The sequence below is a fragment of the Canis aureus genome, chromosome 14 (assembly GCF_053574225.1).
Source record: "Canis aureus isolate CA01 chromosome 14, VMU_Caureus_v.1.0, whole genome shotgun sequence".
Taxonomy (NCBI): Eukaryota; Metazoa; Chordata; class Mammalia; order Carnivora; family Canidae; genus Canis; species Canis aureus.
Window position 1 is genome coordinate 7,770,473 of NC_135624.1, and position 24,955 is coordinate 7,795,427.

At 38.9% G+C, this 24,955-nt stretch overlaps 1 protein-coding gene across 7 annotated transcripts in view; it reads left to right on the forward strand.

Annotated features, from left to right (window-relative positions):
* The window catches only part of FZD6 (frizzled class receptor 6), a 41,332-nt gene that overhangs the window by 10,611 nt on the left and 5,766 nt on the right, over window positions 1-24,955 (forward strand). For 6 of the 7 annotated variants that reach the window (XM_077846857.1, XM_077846861.1, XM_077846858.1 and 3 more), the window contains exons 3-4: window positions 20,166-20,362; window positions 23,928-24,945. In XM_077846857.1, the coding sequence (XP_077702983.1) occupies window positions 20,166-20,362; window positions 23,928-24,945 (1,215 nt within the window). The remainder of the gene's footprint in view (window positions 1-20,165; window positions 20,363-23,927; window positions 24,946-24,955) is intronic. The other variant, XM_077846864.1, reaches the window with a different exon arrangement.

Consider the following 24,955-nt stretch of genomic DNA (forward strand, 5'->3'; position numbering starts at 1 on the left):
ATAGTTTTACTTTTGATTTTCTTTCATGGTAGAGGGAGACTTCTTTTTTTTTTTTTTTTTTTTTAATTTATTTTTTATTTGTGTTCAATTTACTAACATACAGAATAACACCCAGTGCCCGTCACCCATTCACTCCCACCCCCCGCCCTCCTCCCCTTCTACCACCCCTAGTTCGTTTCCCAGAGTTAGCAGTCTTTACGTTCTGTCTCCCTTTCTGATATTTCCCACACATTTCTTCTCTAGAGGGAGACTTCTAGTGGTTTTTATTTGGCCCCTTCTACCATGATATTGTTTATCCACGAATCCAGTATGATGATCATGCTGTTGCTAAATACGGCTCTTTGAAGCATGCATGCATGGACTTGGGAAATTACAGTGGATTGGGTTTGGGGTCCAACAAAGCCCCTGTCATAAGTCCATTTATCAGCTGACCTCCAGAAGCCCAATTTCTGAAACTAGCACATTGAATCTAGAATGAATACACCAGTATCAGCGTATCTTAGCCCTGTCTAATATTCTGTTCTTTCCTCCTCAATCCAACATACTCAGAAACCCAAATTTAAGTGAACAGTGTCTTACAAATAATGTATACTCCTCTTTTCCAGATTTGATTTTGACTTGACCTTCCCAGGGCTTGCTGGGGTAGAACTCTACTTATAGGTTGAGACATTGAAGGGTGATTGGCATGTGGTATGAAGCCATTTATTTTCTCTTACAATGTAAATCTTTCAGATGAGGAGCATCTGTCCCAACAGACAAGGGATGGGGGTGTGCTGAGGTCTTCAGGTTCAGAGAGCCTGTGTGAGTACTCTGAACCTTGTTTTGTATCCTCGCTTCAGATCTGGGGGTTCCACTGCTTCCAGATCACAATATTTCTCCATCTCATATGTAAAAGGGAAGGAAATTTAACTGATGTAATTTGGCAACCTGCAAGATAAAACTGTGCATTTGGCTTTCAACTTCTTAAACTTTAAATCCTTTTAATCCTTGTATTTCATTCCACTCTTCTAACCAAGAATTGATGGATGCCAGTTTTCACTCTTTTCCTAAGGTAAACAGTACCCCTAGGAGCACTCACCTCAGCCCACAGTCCATGAATTCCTCACATTTTCCACACTTTCCGTACTTTTTGGCTTCTCTGGCAGTAGCCACTCAGTTTACCTTTACTGGGCACATAATTCTAAGGCGTTCTGGGAATCTAAGTGATTTCAAGGATAATGCAATTAACTGGTATACCATGGGTTGCCAGATTTCTATCTCCAAATGCTGGCAGAGTGTTCACTGCTTTTGCCTCACTTAGGCCAGAAAACCAGTTCTGGGATTCCTCCTGTTTCACTGAGGTCACTTACAACCCATTTTTTATATAATTGCCATACCAGTCAGTATTCTTGGTTGCAACCAGTAGAAACCAACCTGTACTAACTTAAACAGAAAATGGACGGATATTGGATAGCTTCTTGAGTCACTGGGGAGACCAGAGAACCAGATTCAGAATAGAGAGGGGAGCAAAGGGAACCGGGACACAGCTAAGATCATGCCATAGGATCAGTCTGTCACCAGTGCCAGCGCCATTGGATGCTTCTAGATCATTGTCTCTGGATACTTATTTTGACACTCTGGGCATTATTGATGAAATAATATGACTTTATCTGTTCTTTTGCATAGCCCTATCCCCAAGAATCACAACACTTGGAGCATCCAAATGGCCACTCTTAGATTACATGCCAAGTTGCATCCCTGCATCTCTTAAGCTTCTGTAGCATCTCACCTACTTTAGGATTCCCCACATAGGGCTGCTGAGCAGATGGAAATGATAAGCATTCACTCCAGAGCTCAGTGTGAGACAGGATTATCTATCAATGAGAAAATTTCATTGTACCTACAGTTGTTTTGAAATTTATGTCCAACTCTGTTACTGAAGTCTTTGTTATCTTCTTCATAAACTTTTTGAGTCATAAAAATGTCCTTAGAGATTATCCACTAGTTCATCACTCTCATTGTACTGTCAAATGGCTTAAGCATCCAACACAGAAAATGCTCTGCTAAGGTAGCACTAGTAGTTAATGGCAGAGCTAGAACTAGAATTAGAATGCTGACATTTTTTTTTCCAACAAAGGATTATATAAAATACTTTGCATATTTTGGTTCTTATCTTTTTTTATCATAATTTGACTTTGGTTGTATTTTAGAACAGAGGCATCGATTGCCTTCTTAATTACCCTCTTCTTCCTCATCTCTGCTGGTACTGATAGTAGCTACCACAGGATTTCTATGAAGGGCTAACCATTTCCTTTAAGGAGGCTACCTTTTATTTTTCTGAATGTTAAGACTATAATCAACTGGACTGTTTAGTTACTATTGAATAGTAGAATCTCAAAAGCATTGATATTTTATGTTGTGGTTAGTTACTGGATGAATTTCTGAGTCTTCTTTGAGAATGAAATTTGAAAAGAAGAAATTCATGAGTGAGACCATGAGGGCTCTGGTTTACTTACTGACACACTTGAAAGAGCTCTGTCACTAAGGGGGGAGAAAGGGAGGGGACTGATCAGACTAGAAGTTTGAATTGGTGCTCAATTCACCTATTTACATAGCACTTGTCCTGCTAAATATAAATACTAGTTTAATAATATGATGGAATTCAGAGTGTAAGATGATAGGCATAAGAAATGTCACAGTGAGCCAAGTTAGTAATTTTTCCATCTTGGGGTTTGGTTTCTGAGAAACCCAGGACATTTTATGGAAAACCATAAATGATTCAAGTTTTTGAGTTCAAATGATTTGGGGAAATCTGCTCGTTCTATTTGTCTGTTTTCACCCAGTTGGGATGAGTTCAGTAACAGGCTAACTACCCATTATTTAAAGTGTTCTTATTTGGGGATCCCTGGATGGCGCAGCGGTTTGGCGCCTGCCTTTGGCCCAGGGCGCGATCCTGGAGACCCGGGATCGAATCCCACATCGAGCTCTCGTGCATGGAGCCTGCTTCTCTCTCTGCCTCTCTCTCTCTCTCTCTCTCTCTCTGTGACTATCATAAATAAATAAAAGTTAAAAAAGAAATAAAGTGTTCTTATTTGTTTAAAAAAAACTACCTGCCTCAGGAGGTACATGCACCATCTGATATGTGATAAACATAATTTGAGGTTTTATATGCTTTGATTATATGTCCTGTGAACATTTATTTTTCAAACTGAAGACTTTTGTTTCATGTAGATTACCAGCCCTCTTTTGATATGTTTTCCCCTTCATCCTTATTAGCCTTCTTTTTTTTAAGATTTTATTTATTTATTTATTCATGAGAGACACAGAGAGAGAGACAGAGACAGGCAGAGGGAGAAGCAGGCTCCATGCAGGGAGCCCGATGCGGGACTCGATCCCAGAACCCCAGGATCATGCCCTGAGCCAATGGCAGCTAAACCGCTGAGCCACCCTGGGATTCCCCCTTTATTAGCCTTCTTGCCAACCTTCTTGTAGTTTGGGGAAGGTAGTTGGATGAAAGTATAGTATCAGGGTTAAAGAGGACATACTCTGGAGTCGTATGGACCTAGGTTCACATCCTGGTTGTCAGTTGCTGCTTAGGGCACTCGATGAAAGCTGCTCTTAGAGCCTTGGTTTCCTTATCAGCAGAGTGGAGGTAAGAACATCTCACACAGGATTGTTGTAAAAGAATTGGCATATGAAAAACCACGATGTCTAGTTTGTGTCAAGTGCAACTCTGATTTATTATCAGTACCTATAGTATTGGTAAAAGTAACATTGGATAGCATTAGACAAGACACTTAAGTTCTAATTCAGGTTAGATTTGGGGATTTCAGTAATAACTTCAGTAAGCAGTTGGATTCTGTTTCCTCACTTTTAACCTGAACGTCTTGATTAGGTCAGTGGTTTTCAAACTCTGATCTCTGGAAGTGCTTTGAGGTCAATGGCAGGGAAGGGGAGGAGTGAGAGGTATCTCAGAGGGAGGGCTTCCTTTTCAGCTGGAGCAGCTGTGCTTTTATTTATTTAATATATTGGGCTTCTTTGTAATCTCTTTTTTAAAGAAAATCTTCCTTGGTAAAATACACACATACACACACACATTTTGAAAATAATAGACTTGAAAGTCCACTCAAAAGTCCCTTCCAAATCTAAAATTGATTTTTTTAAAAAAAGAGTGTATTTATTTGACAGAGCGATCACACAAGCAGGAGGAGGGGCAGAGGGAGAGGGAGAAGCAGATTCCCCACTGGGCAGGGAACCCGATATGGGGAGGGGATTGATCCCAGGACCCTGGGATCATGACCTGAGCTGAAGGCAGATGTTTAACCAACTGAGCCACCCAGGTATCCCCCAAATCTAAAATTCTTTATGTCTGTTAGTTTGCAACAGAACTTGAAAGTGGTCCACACTGGATCTGCCCTGAAGATGTTTTATTTGTCCTGTATGGTGTTTTAAATGTTCATATTAAAGTGCCAAATTTTAAAATTTGGAGATTTTACATAAAAATCTAGATCCTGTTTTCTTGTGAAAAATTGTTCTGACAAGTGTGTGCCCCCATTTTCAAATAGCAGTCTGCCAGAGTCGAATGGCAGCTGCTCCCAGTTGCTCCTACTGTCTTTTGCTCTCTGAATTTACCTGCGTAGTCTCTGAAGGTATTTGAGTGTTCAACATCTGACTTCTTGTCTGCTCATGGCATGAACACCATTATTGGATTAACCAGCGTTGGCATTCTAGAATAATTAAACAAAGGATGGGACTTGCCATATTTGCCCAGTAAGGAATTTACTTTAATATAGTAGAAGTACATGTGTCACTTTCATTCTGCCTGCCCTTAAACTGGACAGTGAATAGTTCCTAAATGCTGACCATCAATTTATCCTAGCTAATAGAGAATGACTCCTGAGTTAGAATTTAACACAATGTATTTTAATTCTTTCTACTCTAGGATCTAATTAATAGGTACTCAAAAATTTTAGGAATAGGCTTATGTGGGGCAGTATATAGGGAAGTAAATGCTGCTAGTTGCCCATGCTTCTCCTTCTTCCACCTTAGCTCCAGAATGGATACTCATAGTCTAGACATTCTCCCCCTTGGGATAGAGAAAGTTGAAAAAAGCATTCTGTTTGTTCTCTAACAAGCCCTGTTAGGCAGCAAAGGATTAGTCTCAACATCATTCGTATAAGGGAGATATGGTACACCACCTGTGGAGGCCGTCTTTGCTCAGTCACTTGGCCCCGTCAGGACAGGGTGAACACTCCCCTGATCCAACATTCTCTAAAGCTCTTGTTCTTTAATTGCTGGGTGTGGGTTCTATATGTGCCCTTTCAATCAGACTTGTTAATTGTAGTGTTGTAATCACATCTCATATTTACTTATTAATTTTTTCTATGTTTGTCCTTTCATTTAAGAGGAAATAATGCATTAACATATCTCATTAAGATCATGGAATTTTCCATTTTCTTTGTAGTTTAGTTGCTTTTTACTTTATATATTTTATGCTATTTTATTAAGTGTATACAATGTTCAGCAATGCATTTTAAAGTCTGTCTGTTGGTAATTTATCCAGATATCTGAATGGTTTTTGGTAGGAGATACTTAGTAGGTCACACTGCTGGAAAGTAGAAGTCCTCATTCTTTTGTTATTTTTTTTAATTTCTTACATTCCCTTAGTTGCTCAGTATCATGTCACATTTTTATTCTATTTTTAAAATTTTAATTCCAGTGTAGTTATCCTATAGTGTTATATTGGCTTCAGGTATACAATACACTGATTCAGCAATTCCATATGCCACTCAGTGCTCATCAAGCTAAGTGCGCTTTTTAATCCCCATCACCTATTTTACCTATCCCCAACCCACCTCCCTTCTAATAACTATCTCTTTGTTCTCTATAGTTAAGAGTCTGTGTTTTTTGGGGGAGGATTGTCTTTTTTTCTTTGTTCTTTGTTTCTTTCTTAAAATTCAATTAACATGTAATGAATTATTGGTTTCAGAAGTAGAGGTCAGTGATTCATCAGTCTTATATAATACCCAGTGGTCATTACATCACATGTCCTTCTTAATTCCCATCACCAAGTTACCCCATCCCTCTACCTACCTCCCCTCCATCGATTCTCAGTTTGTTTCAAATGATTAAGGGTCTCTTATGGTTTGTCTCCATCTCTAATTTCTTGTTTTATTTTTTCTTCTCTTCCCCATGATCCTGTTTTGTTTCTTAAGTTCTACCTATGAGTGAGATCATGTAATAATTGTCTGTCTCTGATTGACTTATTTCACTTAGCATAATATCCTCTAGTTTCATCCATGTCATTACAAATAGCAAGATTTCTTTTTTTTTTTTTTTTGATGGCTGAGTAACATTCCATTGTATATATGTACCACATTTTTATCTATTCATCTGTCAATGGACATCTGGCTCTTTCCATAGTGGCTGTTGTGGACTTTGCTACTATAAACATTGGGGTGTAGGTGCCCCCCAGATCACTACATTTGAATCCTTAGGGTAAATCCCTAGTAGTCCAATTGCTGGGTTATAGGGATGTTTGTGAGGATATGGAGAAAGAGGAACCCTCCTACATTGTTGGTGGGAATACAAGCTGGTGCAGCCACTCTGGAAAACAGTGTGGAGGTTCCTCAAAAAGAGCTACCCTTTGTCTTGTCTTTTAAATTCCACATATGAGGAAAATCATATAGTATTTGTCTTTCACTGACTCTCTTATTTCATTTAGCATTATGCTCTCTAGATCCATCCATGTTGTTACAAATGGCAAGATTTCATTTATTTTTTATGGCTAAATACTATCCATTATATATGTAAATATATATGTGTGTGTGCATATGTATACACACGTATACCACATCTTCTTTATCCATTCATCAATCAGTGGAGACTTTGGCTGCTTCCATAATTTGGCTATCGTAAATAATGCTGCAGTAAACAAAGCAGTGTGTATTCAAATTAGTGTTTTTGTATTCTTTGAGTAAATACCCAGTAGTACAATTACTGGATCATAGGGTGGTTCTGTTTTTTTATTTTTTGAGGAACCTCTATACTGTCTTCCACTGTCACTGGACCAGTTTGCATTCCCACCAACAGTGCAAAAGGATTCTGTTTTCTTCACTTGTTCTTTCTTGAGTTTTTTTATTTTAGTCATTCTGACAAATACGAGTTGATGTCTCATTATGGTTTTGATTTGCATTTCCCTAATGATGAATGATGTTGAGCATCTTTTCATGTGTCTGTTGGCCATCTGGATGTCTTCTTTGGAGAAATGTCTGTTCACGTCCTCTTCCCATTTCTTACTTGGATTGTTCTCTTGTGTGTTCAATTGTATCAGTTCTTTTGTATATTTGGATCCTAATCCTTATTGGATATATCACTTGCAAACATGTTCTCCCACTCAGTAGGTTATCTTTTAGTTTTGTTGATTATTTCCTTTGCTGTGTAGAAGCTTTTTTTTTTTTTTTTTAAGCTTTTTATTTATTTATTTGACACAGAGAGAGAAAGCATGAGCAGGGGGAGCAGCTGACAAAGAGAGAAGCAGGCTTTCTGCTGAGCAGGGAGGCTTACGTGGGGCTTGATCCCAGGACCCTGAGATCATGACCTGAGCTGAAGGCAGACACTTAATGACTGAGCCACCCAGGCGCCCCAGAAGCTTTTTATTTTGATATACTCCCAATAGTATATCTTTGCTTTTATTTCTTTTGCCTCAGGAGACCTATCTAGAAAGATGTTTTTATGCTGATATCAGAGAAATTACTGTCCGTACTCTCTTCTAGGATTTTTATGATTTCAGGTCTCACATTTAGGTCTTTATTTTTTTTAAAGGTTTTATTTATTTATGAGAGACAGAGAGGCGCAGAGACACAGGCAGAGGGAGAAGCAGGCTCCATGCAGGGAGCCCAACATGACTCGATCCTGGGTCTCCAGGATCAGGCCCTGGGCTGAATGAAGGCGGCGCTAAACCGCTGAGCCATCCAGGCTGCCCCCACATTTAGGCCTTTAATCAATTTTGACTTTATTTTTGTGTTTGATATAAGAAAGTGGTTCAGTTTCATTCTTTTGCATGTAGCTGTCCAGTTTTGCTAACACCATTTGTCGAAGAGACCGTCTTTTCCCTATTGTGTATTCTTGCCTCCTTTGTTAAAGATTAACGGACCATATAATTACAGTTTTATTTCTGGGCTTTCTTTTCTGTTCTTGATCTAGGTGTCCTCTATTGTACCAGTACCATACTGTTTTGATTACTACAGCTTTGTAATATAGCTTAAAGTCTGGAATTATGATACCTCCAGTTTTGTTTTTCTTTTTCAAGATTGCTTTAGCTATTCAGGGTCTTCTGTGATTCCATACAAATTTTAGAATTGTTTAGTTCTGTGAAAAATGCTCTTGGTATTTTGATAGGAATTGCATTAAATATGTAGATTGCTTTGGGTAATATAGACATTTTAACAATATTTGTTTTTCCGATCCATGAACAAGGGAATATCTTTCCATTTGTTTGAATATCTCTTCAGTTTCTTTCATCAGTGTTACAGTTTTCAAAGTACAGGTCTTTCATTTCTTTGGTTAAGTTTATTCCTAGGTATTTTCTTATTTTTCATGAACTTTTTTTTTTTTTTTTTTTTAGATTTTATTTATTTATTCATGAGAGACACAGAGAGAGAGAGAGAGAGGCAGAGACACAGGCAGAGGGAGAAGCAGGCTCCATGCAGGGAGCCCGATGTGGGACTCTATCCTCAGGACTCCAGGATCACGCCCTGGGCTGAAGGCAGCGTTAAACCCCTGAGCCACCCGGGCTGCCCTTTTTCATGAAATTTTATTTTTTTTATTTTTTTTATTTTTTAAAATTTTTTTTTTTAATTTTATTTATTTATGATAGTCACATAGAGAGAGAGAGAGAGAGAGGCAGAGACATAGGCAGAGGGAGAAGCAGGCTCCATGCACCGGGAGCCTGACGTGGGATTCGATCCGGGGTCTCCAGGATCGCGCCCTGGGCCAAAGGCAGGCGCCAAACCACTGCGCCACCCAGGGATCCCTTTTCATGAAATTTTAAATGGGATTGTTTTCTTAATTTCTATTTCTACTGCTTTATTATTAGTGTATAGAAATGCAGTGGATTTCTGTACATTGATTTTGTATCCTGCGACCTTGCTGAATTCATTTATCAGTTCCAGTAGTTTTTTGGTGGAGTCTTTAGGGTTTCCTATATATAATACTATGTCATCTGCAAATAGTGAAAGTTTTACATCTTCTTACCAGTTTGAATGCCTTCCATTTCTTTTTGTTGTCTGATTACTATAGCTAGGACTTCCAGTACTATGTTGAATAATCAGGTGCTAGGAGTGGACATCCTTGTCTTGTTCCTGACGTTAGGAGAAAAGTTCTCAGTTTTTCCCCATTGAGTATGATGTTAGCTGTGAGTTTTTGATATGAGACATTTATTATGTTGATGTATATTCCCCCTAAACCTACTTTTTTGAAGGTTTTTTATCACAAATGGATTTTGTACTTTGTCAGATGCTTTTTCTGCATCTTTTGAAATGATCACACAGTTTTTATCAATCCTCTTATTGATATAATGCATTATGTTGATTGATTTGTGAATATTGAACCACCCTTGCATCTAGGAATAAATTCCACTTGCTCATGGTGAATGATCTTTTTAAAGTATTGTTGGGTTCGATTTGCTAATATTTTATTGAGGATTTTTGTGTCTATGTTCATCAAAAATATTGACCTGTAGTTTTCCCTTTTTTGTGGTGCCTTTATCTGGTTTTGGTACCAGAGTAATGCTGGCCTTATAGAACAAACTTGGAAGTTTTCCTTCCTCCTTTATTTTTTAGAAAAATTTGAGAAGAGTAGGTTTTAACTCTTCTTTAAATGTGGTTAGAATTCACCTGTGAAGCTGTCTGGCTCTGAATTTTTGTTTGTTGGGAGTTTTTTTGATGATCTGTTCAATTGCATTGCTAGTAATTGGTCTGTTCAAATTTTCTATATTCCTTCCTGATTCAATTTTGGGAGGTTATCCATTTCTTCTAGGTTGTCCAATTTGTTGGCATATAATTTTTTGCATTCTCTTACAATCCTTTGTATTTCTATGGTGTTGGTTGTTACTTCTTTTCTTTCGTTTCTGATTTGGTTATTTGAGTCTTCTTTCTCTTTATGAATCCTGTTTGTTTGTTCACTATGATTTAGGCAATGTTTAATTATGTTTTATTAATTTATGTGTGTAATTATTAGCTTATTTACAATACAATATTCAGTCCTCAGAATAACCCTATGATACAGGACCAAATATTATCCCCATTATTATACAGCCTCCTTCCATAATAAAGTCATATCAGATCACAGTTCTCAAATTTCAGCTATTCAGAAGTGACTCTAATTTATTTAGGTTTGCCCTAGTATTCTCTGACTGAGCAGGGCATTTTAATTCTACCTGAATAATTTGTGGAGTCATTTAATTTTCATCTGTTCACTCCAATAGATTAAAAGCATTAATTACTGTAAGAGATAAATCCTGAACCCCTGAACCCTCAAAGACTCCACAAAATACTTTGTGTCCACACAGTCAGCTGTGAGCATTCAGCAGGAAGATTTCTGCAGGCCGATTCAGGAAGCAGGCTCCTTGCCTTTTGCCCTCTACCTCTCCGTGGTCTCTAATTCTTATCTCTGTTGATCTTTTCAAAGAACCAGCTTCTGGTTTCATTGATCTGTTCTATTGGGTTTTCTTGTTTCTATATCATATATTTCTGCCCTGCTCTTTATTATTTTCTTCTGTTGGTTTTGGGTTTTGTTTGTTGTTCTTCTTCTAGTTCCTTTGGATGTAAGGTTAGGTTGTTTGAGATTTTTCTTGCTTCTTGAGGTAGACCTGTATTGCTATAAACTTCCCTCTTAGAACCACTTTTGCTGCATCTCAAAGATTTTGGACCATTGTATTTTCATTTCCATTTCTGTCCATGTAATTTTTTATTTCTTCTTTGATTTCTTGATTGATCTGTTTATTGCTTAGTAGCATGTTATTTAACCTCAATGTGTTCTTCCCATATTTTTTCTTGTGGTTGATTTCTAGTTTCATAGCATTGTGGTCAGAAAAGATGCATTGTATGACTTTGATCTTTTTGAATTGGTTGAGACTTGTTTTGTGACCTGATATGTCATCTGTTCTGGAGAATGTTCCATGTGCACTTGAAAAGAATATATAGTCTTCTGTTTCAGGACGGAATGATCTGAATATATCTGTTATTCAAAGTCACTGTTTCCTTGTTGATTTTCTGTTTGCATGATCCATCCGTTGATGTATGTGGAGTGTTAAAGTAATCCTGTTATTGTATTACTATCAGTTAGTTCCATTATGTTTGTTACAAATTGTTTTATGTATTTGAATGCTCTGATGTTGGGTGCATAAATATTTACAATTGTTACATCTTCTTGTTGGAATGTCCCCTTTATGATAACATAGTGTCTTTCTTTGTCTCTTGTTATAGTCTTTATTTTAAAATCTGTTTTATGGGATGCCTGGGTGGCTCAGCGGTTAAGCGCCTGCCTTCAGCTCAGGGCGTGATCCTGGAGTCTTGGGATCGAGTTCCACATCGGGCTCCCTTGCATGGAGCCTGCTTCTCCCTCTGCCCGTGTCTCTGCCTCTCTCTCTCTCTCTCTCTCTCTCTCTCTCTCTCTCTTTGTGTCTCTCATGAATAAATAAATAAAAATATTAAAAAATAAAATAAAATAAAATCTGTTTTATCCAATGTAAGTATGTTGTACCACAATTTTATTTTCACATATATTGCAAGATAAATGCTTTTCCATCCCTTCACTTTCAATCTGCCTAGGTCAGAAATGAGTCTCTTATAAGCAGTGTATAGATGGGTCTAGTCTTTTAATCCATTCCATCACCCTATGTCTTGTGATTGGAGTATTTAATCCATTTACATTCAAAGTAATTCTTGATAGACATGTATTTATTGCTATTTTGTAACTTGTTTTGTGGTTATTTTTGTAGTTTTCCTGTGTCCTTTCTTCTCTCGCTCTCTTCTCTCATGGTTTTCTGGCTTTATTTAGTGAAATACTTGGATATATATATATCAGTCTATATTAAGGTGATAACTTAAATTTGAACCTGTTACTTACTCTCTCCCCTGCTGCATTTAGGTAAATGGAGTCACACTTTATATTCTTTTAATTCGTGAGTCTCTTTACTGATTTTTACAGGTATACTTAATTTTACTGCTTTTGTGCTTCGTACTTTTCTTACTCATAACTTATGGTCTTTTCTTTCTACTCAGAGTCCCCTTTACCATTTCTTGTTGAACTGGCGTAGTGGTCATGAATTACTTTAACTTTTGTTGTCTGGAAAACTTTTTCTCTCTCCTTCTATTCTGAATGATAGCCTTGCTGGATAGATTATTCTTGGCTGCAAACTTTTTTTCCTTTCCGCACTTTGAATATATTATGCCACTTTCTTTTGACTGCAGAGTTTCTGCTGAAAAGTCTACCAATAGACGTATGGGGTTTCTGCTTGTATGTAACTTTCGTCTTTTCCTTTGATGCTTTTAAAATTTTTATCACTACTTTTTTGCAATTTTAATTACTGTGTGTCTTGGTTTGGACCTCCTAGGGTTGTTCTTGTTGGGGGCTCTGGTTACCTAATTCCTTCCACAGATTAAGGAAATTTTCAGCTGTTATTTATTCACATAAGTTTTCTTCCCTGTCTTCCCTCTCTTCTTCTGGGATTCCTGTAATGAGAATGTTGTGCTTGATGAAGTTGCTGAGTTCCCATAAGTCTCTTCTCATTTTGTGTATTTTTTCCCCTCACCTGCCCAGCTTGATTACTTTAAATTAGTCTGCCCTCCACGTAGTTAATTCATATTTTGCTTCCTCTAGCTTACTTTGTATCCCATCTAGTATATATATTTTTAAGTAGGTTCCATACCCAGCCAAAAGCCCAATGTGTGGCTTGAACTCATGATCCTAAGATGGAGACCTGAGCTGAAATCAAGAGTTGGACAGTAAACCGACTGAGCCACTCAGGTGCCCCTACCTCTAGTGTATTTTTAATTTCATATATTGTGTTCTTCATCTTTGATTGGTTCTTTTTTTTTTTTAAGATTTAATTCATTCATTCATGAGAGACACACAGAGAGAGGGAGAGAGAGGCAGAGACACAGGCAGAGGGAGGAGCAGGCTCCATGCAGGGAGCCCGATGTGGGACTTGATCCCGAGTCTCCAGGATCATGCCCTGGACTGAAGGCGGCACTAAACCGCTGAGCCACCGGGGCTGCCCGATTGGTTCTCTTAATCTCTTTTTTAGGTCTCACTGATGTCCTCCACTCTTTACTCAAGGCCAGTGACTGTCTTTATGATCATTACTTTAAATTCTCTATCAGACATTATTACTTATATGTGTTTTACTTAGGTGTCTTGCTATGGTTTTGTCTTGTTCTTTTATTTGGTACATATCCCTCTGTCTCCTCATTTGATCTAACTCTCTGTGTCTGTTTCTCTGTGTTAGGAAAGTCAGCTACATCTCGAAAGTAATGGCCTTATGGGATCCCTGGGTGGCGCAGCGGTTTGGCGCCTGCCTTTGGCCCAGGGCGCGATCCTGGAGGCCCGGGATCGAATCCCACGTCGGGCTCCCGGTGCATGGAGCCTGCTCCTCCCTCTGCCTGTGTCTCTGCCTCTCTCTCTCTCTCTCTGTGACTATCATAAATAAATAAAAAAAATTAAAAAAAAAAAAAAAAAGAAAGTAATGGCCTTATGAAGAAGATGTCCTGTAGTGCCCTGCAGTACAGTGTTCCCTGTTCACCAGAATCTGGTCCCTCAAGGTGCCTCCTGTGGGTGTTGCATGCGCCCTACTGCTATGTGTTGGCCACGTTTGCCTTTAGTCCAGTCTTCTGCAGTGGCTCTCTTTGCCTGTTGTGGGCAGTGTTGTGGCCTGTGTTGTTAGTGGGCCAGTGTAGGATCACCTTGGGGTTGAGTTTAGTCAGACCAGGCATTTGCCTGAGATGATGTAGCACCAAACTAAAGGGTGTTTTCCCCTGAGAAGCTTTTATTAGTTGGCAGGACCTGTAGTCAGACCAACTGTCTGCCTCCAGCCCACTGTTGGTACCACTTGACTGGTGTGTGTGGTTATCTTCCCTTCACCCAAGGGCAGGAATCACTTTGGAGTGGTGTTGGCCCCTGTCATGGTTGCTTGCACACTGCCTGGCTTGTGCCTCCAGCTTGAATGGACTCCAACCAAGAGCTCCTGGAGGGAGCAGGGCCCACAGTGTCCACAAAGTTTGTGCTAGCAGAGGGGAATTGCTGCTAATGCAGTGTGTGGCTGATGTGGCTGCTGGTATGGGGCCTGCAGTTTTGTTTGTTTGGTTTTTTTTAAAGATTTATTTATTTATTCATGATAGACACACAGAGAGAGAGAGAGAGGCAGAGACACAGGCAGAGGGAGGAGCAGGCTCCACGCAGGGAGCCGGATGCGGGACTTGATCCCAGGACCCCAGGATCGTGCCCTGGGCCAAAGGCAAGGGGCCTGCAGTTTTAAGGAGGCATGCTGCTCTTCAGTTGGACTCACTGCCACTGGAGGATTGAGGCTTCTCAAAGCACAGAGATTGGGAGACAAGGTGTTGGCAAGGTATATCAGTATTCTGGGGAGGGGACCCTCAGTGCTGGGACTGAGGCATTCTTGGCGAGAGGGGGCAGATCCCCTAAGTGGGCAGATGGTGGTACAAGCAAGGTAGGTAATGAGTGTTGGCTCTGGGCTAGTTCCCAGAAGTAGCCATGTGTTCATTCTGGGAGGTGGGGAAGGGAAGTGGTTCCAGCTAGCTCCTTTGTTCCTGAGGGAGTCACCCAGGGATATCTATCGCTTGGAGACACACATTGAAATTAGCAAATAACCCTCCCCGATGCCCCAGGCTGCTGCGTATATACTGTATCTCTACGGATTGTTTGTAGTGCTGCCTCTTTAAGAGTGGGGACTCAGTTGGCTCTCCCAGAAAGCAGCGTGCTGATTTTTTTAAATCCCAGGCTTTAAGTCCCACTGATTGTGAGAACTCAAAAAATTCAGACCCTCTAATTATCAAAGCCCCTCTAATTATTAAATTATCATCTTTCCCATGCAGACTCTCCTATATGACAGTCTTTCTCTCCCCTCTCTCTGTCCATGGCTCCCTCCTTTCTAAGGACTCCAGGGTTTGTTTAGCTCTGAACACATATCCACCCTTCCTACCCTCTTCACTGTGGCCTCTTTTCCACCTTTAGTGTGGAGTTTGTTCTGCCAGTCTTTTAGTTCTTTTCTGGGTGTGTGTGTGTGTGTGTGTGTGTGCGCGGTTTTTTTTTTAAAGATTTTATTTATTTATTCATAAGAGACACAAAGGGAAAGGCAGATGGAAAAGCAAGCTCCCTGTGGGGAGCCTGATTCAGGACTTGATCCCAGGACCCCCCGGATCACAACTTGAGCTAAAGGCAGATGCTCAGCCACTGTGCCACTCAGGTGTCCCTCTTTTCTGGGACAAGATGTGTTATTTACACTGATATGAGCGTTAACCTAATTGTATCTGTGGGCTGAGGTGAGCTTAGGGTCCTCCCATTCCACCGTCTTACCAGATGCTACACCTCCATTCCCTTTTATCTTTCAGAAATGTCTCAGTGTTTATAGTTCATTGATAAGAACTTTTCCTGTTTTTTTTTTTTTTTTGTAGAGCTATAGATTTTCTTTTTTTTATCCTTAAGCCTTTTCCCATTTCAGTGGCATTTGGAGAAGAGAATATTAATATGTAAGTTCAGCCCATTCTTCTTGAATCTGAATTTTCATCTTCTCTTACTCTACATGTTCTCTAGGTAATATCATTCACATATTTCATTTACCATTTTTATAATGATGGGTTCCAAATCTATGTCCTACCTAAAGTCTCTTACCTACAGAGCTCTATTTAATTGTCAGCTAGTGGATATCCACCCTCATGTCCCATGGCACTTCAAACTGTCCCATCAACAGGTGAATGGATAAACAAATTATGGTGTAAACACACAATGCAATACTACTTAGCAATTAAAAAGAATGAACTGTTGATACACAGAACAACATGATTGAATCTCAAAATGATGCCAAGTGAAAGAAGCCAGACAAAAAAGAATATATATTGTATTATTCCATTTATCTAAAACTCTAGGAAATACCACTCTATAATGATAGCATATCAGTGATTAACCAGGGGAGGTTACTGTTTTGGGGTAGGGGGATAGGGTAGGAGGGGAGATAGGAAGGAGGGATTGGAAGGATTTCAAAGAGGCAAGAGGAAACTTTTCATTGTGTGATAGATATATTTATTTCTTTGACCGTGATAATGGTTTCAAAACCCAGAAAAGTTTACACTTTATACATGTTCACTTTATTGTATGCCAGTTATACCCAAATAAAGCTGGAAGAAAATTCTCAATATTAAAGGCTTTTAATAGAAAAACAGCAGTTCCTGCCCACTCTTCTTTTTCCCCATCCCAGTCCTCTTCCCCAAAGGCAGCGACTTTGAACTTTTTCAGGGATCTTCTGATACTTGGGCCATGTTCTAATATGCTTACTCTGTTACTTAGTGATTCTTCCATTTAGAACTTCAGGCAGTCTCTATTTATTCTCTCTTATTATGGCAGTTGATAATTTGTCTTACTCTACCTTTTTTACTTATCCGCCCAACCTTCTAACACAGCTCTTGATTAAATCAATCGTGAGTGCTAGCATTACTAGGAACATTAAATATTGTACATTACTGAGTCAAGTACTATGCTTTGATTGCTTGTATTTCTTTTTTTTTAAGATTTTTAAAAATTTATTCATGAGAGACAACAGAGAGAGAGAGAGAGAGAGAGAGAGAGGCAGAGGGAGAAGCAGGCTCCATGCAGGGAGCCAACGTCGGACTCCATACTGGGTCTCCAGAATCACACCCTGGGCCAAAGGCGGCACTAAACCGCTGAGCCACTCAGGCTGCCCCTTTATTTCTTTAGTACCCTTCCTCTTTTTTAATGTAGTAACTGCATTTTTTTCCCCATTTACTTTGTTTTTATGTACCTACAGCTAATTTTTTTTTCTGATGTCCCAGCAGATTTTTAGACATGTAACAGCAGTTTTTCCAGATGCTCAAAATATCATATAACCTGTCAATTCCAGTCCCCCATTCCCATTCCCTAAGACATTCCTCCTTGCCCTGATTGCTTTCTGCAATAGATACATAGCTGCCATGCTAAGGCTTCCTCTTGCCATTCTCCAGTTTTGGATCAACTAATTCCTGAGTCCTATGTCATTTTTCTTCATGGTTTATTCATATTCCTTCAGTTGGTTTTAGGAATCCTGTGTCTTCTAGTTGCTTCAAAGTTAACATTTTTTATTCCTTACAGAGCCAAAAAGGTCATTATTTTACTGTTACCTAAATGTTTGGTTGGGTATAGAATTCCAGGTTAAAAGTAATATTCTTTGAGAATATTAGAGTTATTTTTGCACTGTCTCCTAGTATCTGATATTAGATATTCAGAAGCAAGGAATCTGCCTAAGAGTCTCTCTCTCTCCCTATCCCTTTGCCCTTCCCCCTGCTCATGCTCTCTCTCAAATAAATATATAAATCTTAAAAATAAATTGTAGTTAAAGCCCAGAAATGTTTTACTAGTAAGGTTGCAGTGTGATGCCAGCTTTTTCATTTGGTAAACTAGTACCCTTCTGTTGTGAAAAATGTTCTTATGTTCTTTGATTATCATCCATCCATACACCCCCATTTTCCCTGTTCTTTCTGAAACTCCTTTAGTCATGTGTTGGACACTTGGACTGATCCTCTGATTGGGAGGATTTTCTCTCTGATTGTCCATCTCTTCCCTCAGTTTTATCTTCTATCCTTCTGTAGTTTGTTTTATTTTTTATTCGTGCTATCTTATTTTAATTTTCTCTAGCACTCCATCCATTTTAAATGACTGCAGTAACTTCTCATTTAAGATATTAAGGTTTTTGTTTATTCTGTGATTTGTTTTCTTCTGTTCCCTATATCTCTGTTTCCTCCAAATATTCAATTATCTACTTGTTTGTTTTGGTCTCTATTTGATGTGGGAGGCTTTGTTCAAATGCCTGATGATCCTTGGCTGCCCATTTATATTTGTGTGGGGCACTAAAAAGCTCCATTTGCAAGAATGGGGGTTGTTAGTAATGGACTTCATAGTAGGGTGAATTCAAGGTCAACTGTCTTTTTCATTGTCAGAATGTAGAGCTCTTCAAGACTGTTGAATTTTTTCATAGAATGAGGATGGTGGGTATATGCCTGAGCAGAACAGGAACAGGAAGATAAGGGCTTCACGTTTCTGTAGGTAGACTGTTATTCAGTCACCCTCTTTTCACTTTGTGCTGTATTCTTGCCCTGTGCCTGATGCCCCAAGTGCACACCATCACTAGCTGCCTTTTTCCTGGAAACAACCCCGGTAGAATGCAGTAGTCCTCTGGCTACTGGGGTAAGTGTGAGGGTAGCCTCTTGTGTTACTTGGTATCTCAAAGAACTTAGATTTTCAGATTATTTAGGGCACGTCAGCTCCTTGTCACCTGAATCCCTCCACTCCTAGTTCTTAGTCTGTCCTGTGTTCCATTATGTCACTTTCCATTCCTTTTTTTTTTTTAAGATTTTATTTATTTATTAATGAGAGACACAGAGAGAGAGAGAGAGAGAGAGAGAGAGGCAGAGACACAGGCAGAGGGAGAAGCAGGCTCCATGCAGGAGGCCCGACATGGGACTCGATGCCGGGTCTCCAGGATCATGCCTTGGACTGAAGGTGGCACTAAACCGCTGAGCCACCCGGGCTGCCTCTCACTTTCCATTCCTCTAATAGTTTCCTGTCTTGGAAAGGTTGGGGCTTGTTGTTTTTGTTCTCCAGAAAAGTCAGATATGCTCATGTGGTCTCTTCTGTTCACTTACCAATGGGTTAGTACCTTTTTTTTCTCTTTATTATAATTTTAGTGAGGAAGCATGAGGAGGGAAAGGGGGTCAACATCTGTGATTAGTGTGCCAGGTTTATCCAGAAGTCATCTGTATTCTCTAAAGTGTAATCATCACAATCTGATGTTTATTGAGTGCTTACTAAATGCCAAACACTATTTGAAGTGTACTACACTTATTAATTCCATTCTCATGACAGTCTTACGGAACAGGTACTACTATTATTGCCATGTTACAGATGAAAAAATTAATGCACAGAAAAGTTAATTTGACAAAGTCACACAAAGCCAATGAATGGGGTCCAGCATACCAGCTCAGCTGTCAGACTCTAGAGATACTCCCTGCTTAAAACTCTCCAATAGTATTTCATTCCTTGATTTGAAAATCCAGGCAATTTACCATTGTCATTCCTGGTCTCCAGGATCAGGCCCAGCATACCTCCAATCTCACCTCTCTTACTTGGACCCTAACACCACCTCTTTGACCTTATATTCTAGCCACTCTGAGCTTGCCCTGCATATACACATTCTAGTGATACTCATGCCTTTTCTGTGCTGTTCCTCTGCCCCAAACATTCCTTCACTCTCTAGAATGCTTAGTACGGTGTTTGGGTGTTCCAGTATATACTTATAAATGGGATATTTGCATAATTTATTTTACCTAGCAATCAATTCATGCTTTGCTTTTGATTTGACTTAGCTCATCTTCTTAAAAAATGTATAATTTAATAGAACTATAATATTCCATTGCGTATGAAGGGTTCATAAGTCTAACAGACCAACTGAAATTATCTCCTTAAAATTTGACTATATTGAGGGGCACCTGGCTGGCACAGTCAGTAGAGTACATGACTCAATTCCACATTGGGCATAGAGATTAGTTTAGAGGGGATCCCTGGGTGGCGCAGCGGTTTAGCGCCTGCCTTTGGCCCAGGGCGCGATCCTGGAGACCCGGGATCGAATCCCACATCGGGCTCCAGGTGCATGGAGCCTGCTTCTCCCTCTGCCTGTGTCTCTGCCTCTCTCTCTCTCTCTGTGACTATCATAAATAAATAAAAATTAAAAAAAAGAGAGATCAGTTTAGAAATACATAAAAGTGAAAAAAATTGACTGTATTGAGAGAGATAAAGATTCTTTTGGAGTGTAAGTGAAAAGGCGTATGAATAGTAAATTAATTTCATTCATTTGTTATTAAAATGTTTTCTAACCTTACTTATCTTGCTGTTTTTCTTAATAGCCCTTTCTTCCCCTTGCAAATTTGGAATGTTCACCAAACATTGAAACTTTCCTTTGCAAAGCTTTCGTACCAGCGTGCACAGACCAAATTAATGTGGTTCCACCTTGTCGTAAGTTTTGTGAGAAAGTATATTCTGATTGCAAAAAACTAATCGACACTTTTGGTATGCGATGGCCTGAGGAACTTGAATGTGACAGGTAAATTATGTTTTCAACTAAAAGCTACCAATAATCTTTTATTTTTTAAAATTTTTTTTTACCAATAATCTTTTAATGCTGGTGTTAGTTTTCCAGAACATTTGTGACAGGGTTTCATTATTTCATTCAACAAATGTTTATTGTACACTTAACATATGCCAGCCACTGGGGTGATAAGCGTTTGGACATAATGGTGAGCAAAAACAGATTTGCAGTGAGAACTTTGCAGTGATATGGGGAAGAACAAATAGTAATCAAATAATTATAATAATAAATGTAAAATTTTAACCATGCTAGATACAACAAAAGAGAAGTACACAGTTCTCTGAGAACATGTAATGGTGCCTTTGACCCAAACTGGGGGGAAATGAACTTATCAATTCACTGACCTTTTTGCACATTGACCTTGATTAATAACTTTTGTCTCCTATTCTCTAGACATTAGGGGATTGTAATTTGAGTTATTCTGCTGATATAATGAGACTTTACACGATAAACCTGGGAAAGAAGCTGTGTCTACCTTTCTGTTTCTTTATATATAGACTAAAGGAAGTATATAGATGCTTTGTGGAAGTCATACACTTCTGGTGAACACATACTTGTTTTTAGGAACAATTGGTAATATATAGTAAAGTTGAGCATACTCATACCTTACATTCTAGGCAATCCCCCTCTGTAGAAACTTTTACACAAACAGTGGATCATACATAAGAATACTGATTGTTGGGATCCCTGGGTGGCGCAGCGGTTTGGCGCCTGCCTTTGGCCCAGGGCGTGATCCTGGAGACCCAGGATCGAATCCCACATCGGGCTCCCGGTGCATGGAGCCTGCTTCTTCCTCTGCCTGTGTCTCTGCGCCTCTCTCTCTCTCTGTGACTATCATAAATAAATAAAAATTTAAAAAAAAAATACTGTTGCTAATTATTCGTAATTTTTTTTAAAAATGGAAAAACTGAAAGTCCATTGTAGAAGAATGACTAGTAAATTGTGATGTACTTATACACTAGAATACTACCATATAGTTGATAAAATTAATGTAGTTGATCCACATCTATAAGCATGGATAAATCTAAAAATTAAGTAAAAATAGGATGCTATAGGATGATATATATAGTACGGTGTCATTTATATAAAATTCAAAACCTGTGAAACAATACTATATAATATTATGGTTAGAAAATCACATAAGAAAGATTTTTTTTAAATGCATAAGGAGAATAAAAACTGAACGTATGGTAATGAGTATTTCTGGGGAGAGAGAAAAAGAGAGTAAAACCAGAAAGGGGTCCCACCTGAGATCTAATGTTATATTGTTTTATTTTAAAAGATATAAAGCAAAACTGACATAATATTAAGTTTTTAAAATGTTGGTAGATACATAATGTTCTTTATCTGGGCATGTATTTTATTATTTGCTACTCTTATCTATATCTAAAGCATGTTTTTTTTTATTGTTTTATTTTATTTTATTTTATTTTTTATGATAGTCACAGAGAGAGAGAGAGAGAGAAGCAGAGACATAGGCAGAGGGAGAAGCAGGCTCCATGCACCGGAAGCCCGATGTGGGATTCAATCCCGGGTTTCCAGGATCGCGCCCTGGGCCAAAGGCAGGCGCCAAACCGCTGCGCCACCCAGGGATCCCTCGCATGTTTTATTTTTTTTTTATTTATTTATTTTTTCCTCGCATGTTTTAAACGTTTTCTTTTTGCTGCACCTGGCTGGCTCAGCTGGTGTAGCATGCGACTCTTGATGCTGGGGTTATGAGTTTGAATCCCACATTGGGTGTAGAGATTACTTAAAAATAAAAACTTTTAAAAAATTAAATAAATTTTTAAAAATTTAAATAAATAAATATTTAAGTAAAATAAATGTTTTCTTGTTAAAAACTCCCACTAATTTATTTAAATTTTTTTTAAGATTTTATTTATTTTATAGAGAGAGCGAGAGAGCACAGTGTGGGGAGGGACAGAGGAAGAGAGAGAAGCAGACTTCCTGGTGAGTAGGGAGCCCAGTGTAGGTTGCAGTCCCAGGACAACGAGATCATGACCTGAGCTGAAGTCAGACACTTAACCGACTGAGCCACCCAGGTGCCCTAAAGCTCCCACTAATTTTTAAACCATACAGATCCTCCAAATTAATATTGGTGTGTAGAAATTTAACTGAGTAGACAGATGAATGGATGAAGAAGATGTGGTCTATATATACAATGGGATATTACTCAGCCATCAGAAAAGACAAATACCCACCATTTACTTCAACATGGTATTACGCTGAGTGAAATAAGTCAATCAGAGAAGAACAGTCATCATATGGTTTCACTCATAAGGGAAATATAAGAAATAGTGAAAGGGATTATAAGAGAAAGGAGGGGAACTGAGTTGGAAAAATTAGATAGGGAAACAAACCATGAGAGACTCCTAACTCTGGAAAACAGATAAAGGGTTGTGGAAGAGGTGGTGAGGGGGGGATGGGGTGACTGGGTGACGGGCACTGAGAAGGGCACTTGATGGGGTGACCATTGGGTGTTATACTATATGTTGGCAAATTTAATTTAAGTTTAAAACTGTAAAAAAAAAAAATTTAACTGAGTAGTAGTTTTTCACAAAATAGAAATATACTTCACTCTGCTATGCCGTAAACAAGGGAGGCAAGAAGTACAAACTTCCAGTTATGTCATGAGGTTATAGTGTATGGTTAATAACATTATATTAGTTTTGTGACAGATGGTGATTAGATTTACCTGGGACCATTTCTCAATGTATATAAATGTCAAATCACTATGTTGTACACCTACCTAAAACTCAAATAATACGGTATGCCAACTATATCTCAATTAAAAAAAACAGCCAAACAAACAGAATAGTGATGTGAATTAAGCTGGTCTGAGTCTACCTCTTGGTGATCTTCTGTAGAGATCACCTAACCCAATCCAGGAAAGGGAAGGGTCTCATTTCAGTCAATTTTAGCTGTTAACACCTTAGTCATATGGTTGAGCCGCTTTACTTGGGGGCATTAGAAAACAAGTGAATTTCCCCATGGCTTATATTTCTAATACTGTAAACAGACAAGCCAGCACTTATTTGTCTGGAGACTACTAATTAAGATAAATTTTTTCTTTCTTTCTTTTTTTTTTAGGATGAATTCTTTCTTAGATATTTAGTCTTGGAAACAGAAATTATTTAAAAGTTATTAATTGGGGCACTTGACTGGCTCAGTCAGTGGAGCATGCAACTCTTTGATCTCGAGGTTGTGAGTTTAAGCCCCACCTAGGGTGTAGAGCCTACTTGAAAAAAAGTTTACAAAATAAAAATTATTAAATTGATAATTTTCTGAGTAAGGAAATTTTCATATTCACTTGCCTTGTATTAAACATATGTTAGCGTGTTGGGGCCTCACTAATAACTACAAGTTTTTAGTTAACTTCAAAGCTCTAACCTATAATCTATCAGGTTGTGTGTCCTCCCATCAATTATGAATGCATAAGGTAGCACTTTATAGCTGGAAAGCATACATTAAAATAGTGAATCAATAAAAATGTTGACTTCAGTTTTTATCATTTTTACAGATTGCAGTACTGTGATGAGACTGTTCCTGTAACTTTTGATCCACACACACAGTTTCTTGGTCCTCAGAAGAACACAGAGCAAGTCCAGAGAGACATTGGATTTTGGTGTCCAAGGCATCTTAAGACTTCTGGGGGACAAGGCTATAAGTTTCTGGGGATTGACCAGTGCGCGCCTCCATGCCCTAACATGTATTTTAAAAGCGATGAGCTAGAGTTTGCAAAAAGTTTTATTGGAATAGTTTCAATATTTTGTCTCTGTGCAACTCTTTTCACATTCCTTACTTTCTTAATTGATGTTAAAAGATTCAGATACCCAGAGAGACCAATTATATATTACTCCGTCTGCTACAGCATTGTGTCCCTGATGTACTTTATCGGATTCTTGTTAGGCGATCGCACAGCCTGCAACAAGGCAGATGAGAAGCTAGAACTAGGTGACACAGTAGTTCTGGGTTCTCAGAATAAGGCTTGCACTGTTCTGTTTATGTTTCTGTATTTTTTCACAATGGCTGGCACCGTGTGGTGGGTGATTCTTACCATTACATGGTTCTTAGCTGCAGGAAGAAAATGGAGTTGTGAAGCCATTGAACAAAAAGCAGTGTGGTTTCATGCTGTTGCATGGGGAATACCAGGTTTTCTGACTGTTATGCTTCTTGCTATGAACAAAGTTGAAGGAGACAACATTAGTGGCGTTTGCTTTGTTGGCCTTTATGACCTGGATGCTTCTCGCTACTTTGTACTCTTGCCACTGTGCCTTTGTGTGTTTGTCGGGCTGTCTCTTCTTTTAGCTGGCATTATTTCCTTAAATCATGTTCGACAAGTTATACAACATGATGGCCGGAACCAAGAGAAACTAAAGAAATTTATGATTCGAATTGGAGTCTTTAGTGGCCTGTATCTTGTGCCACTGGTGACACTTCTGGGATGTTACGTCTATGAGCAGGTGAATAGGATCACCTGGGAGATAACCTGGGTCTCTGACCACTGTCGTCAGTACCATATCCCGTGTCCTTATCAGGTAAAGAGCG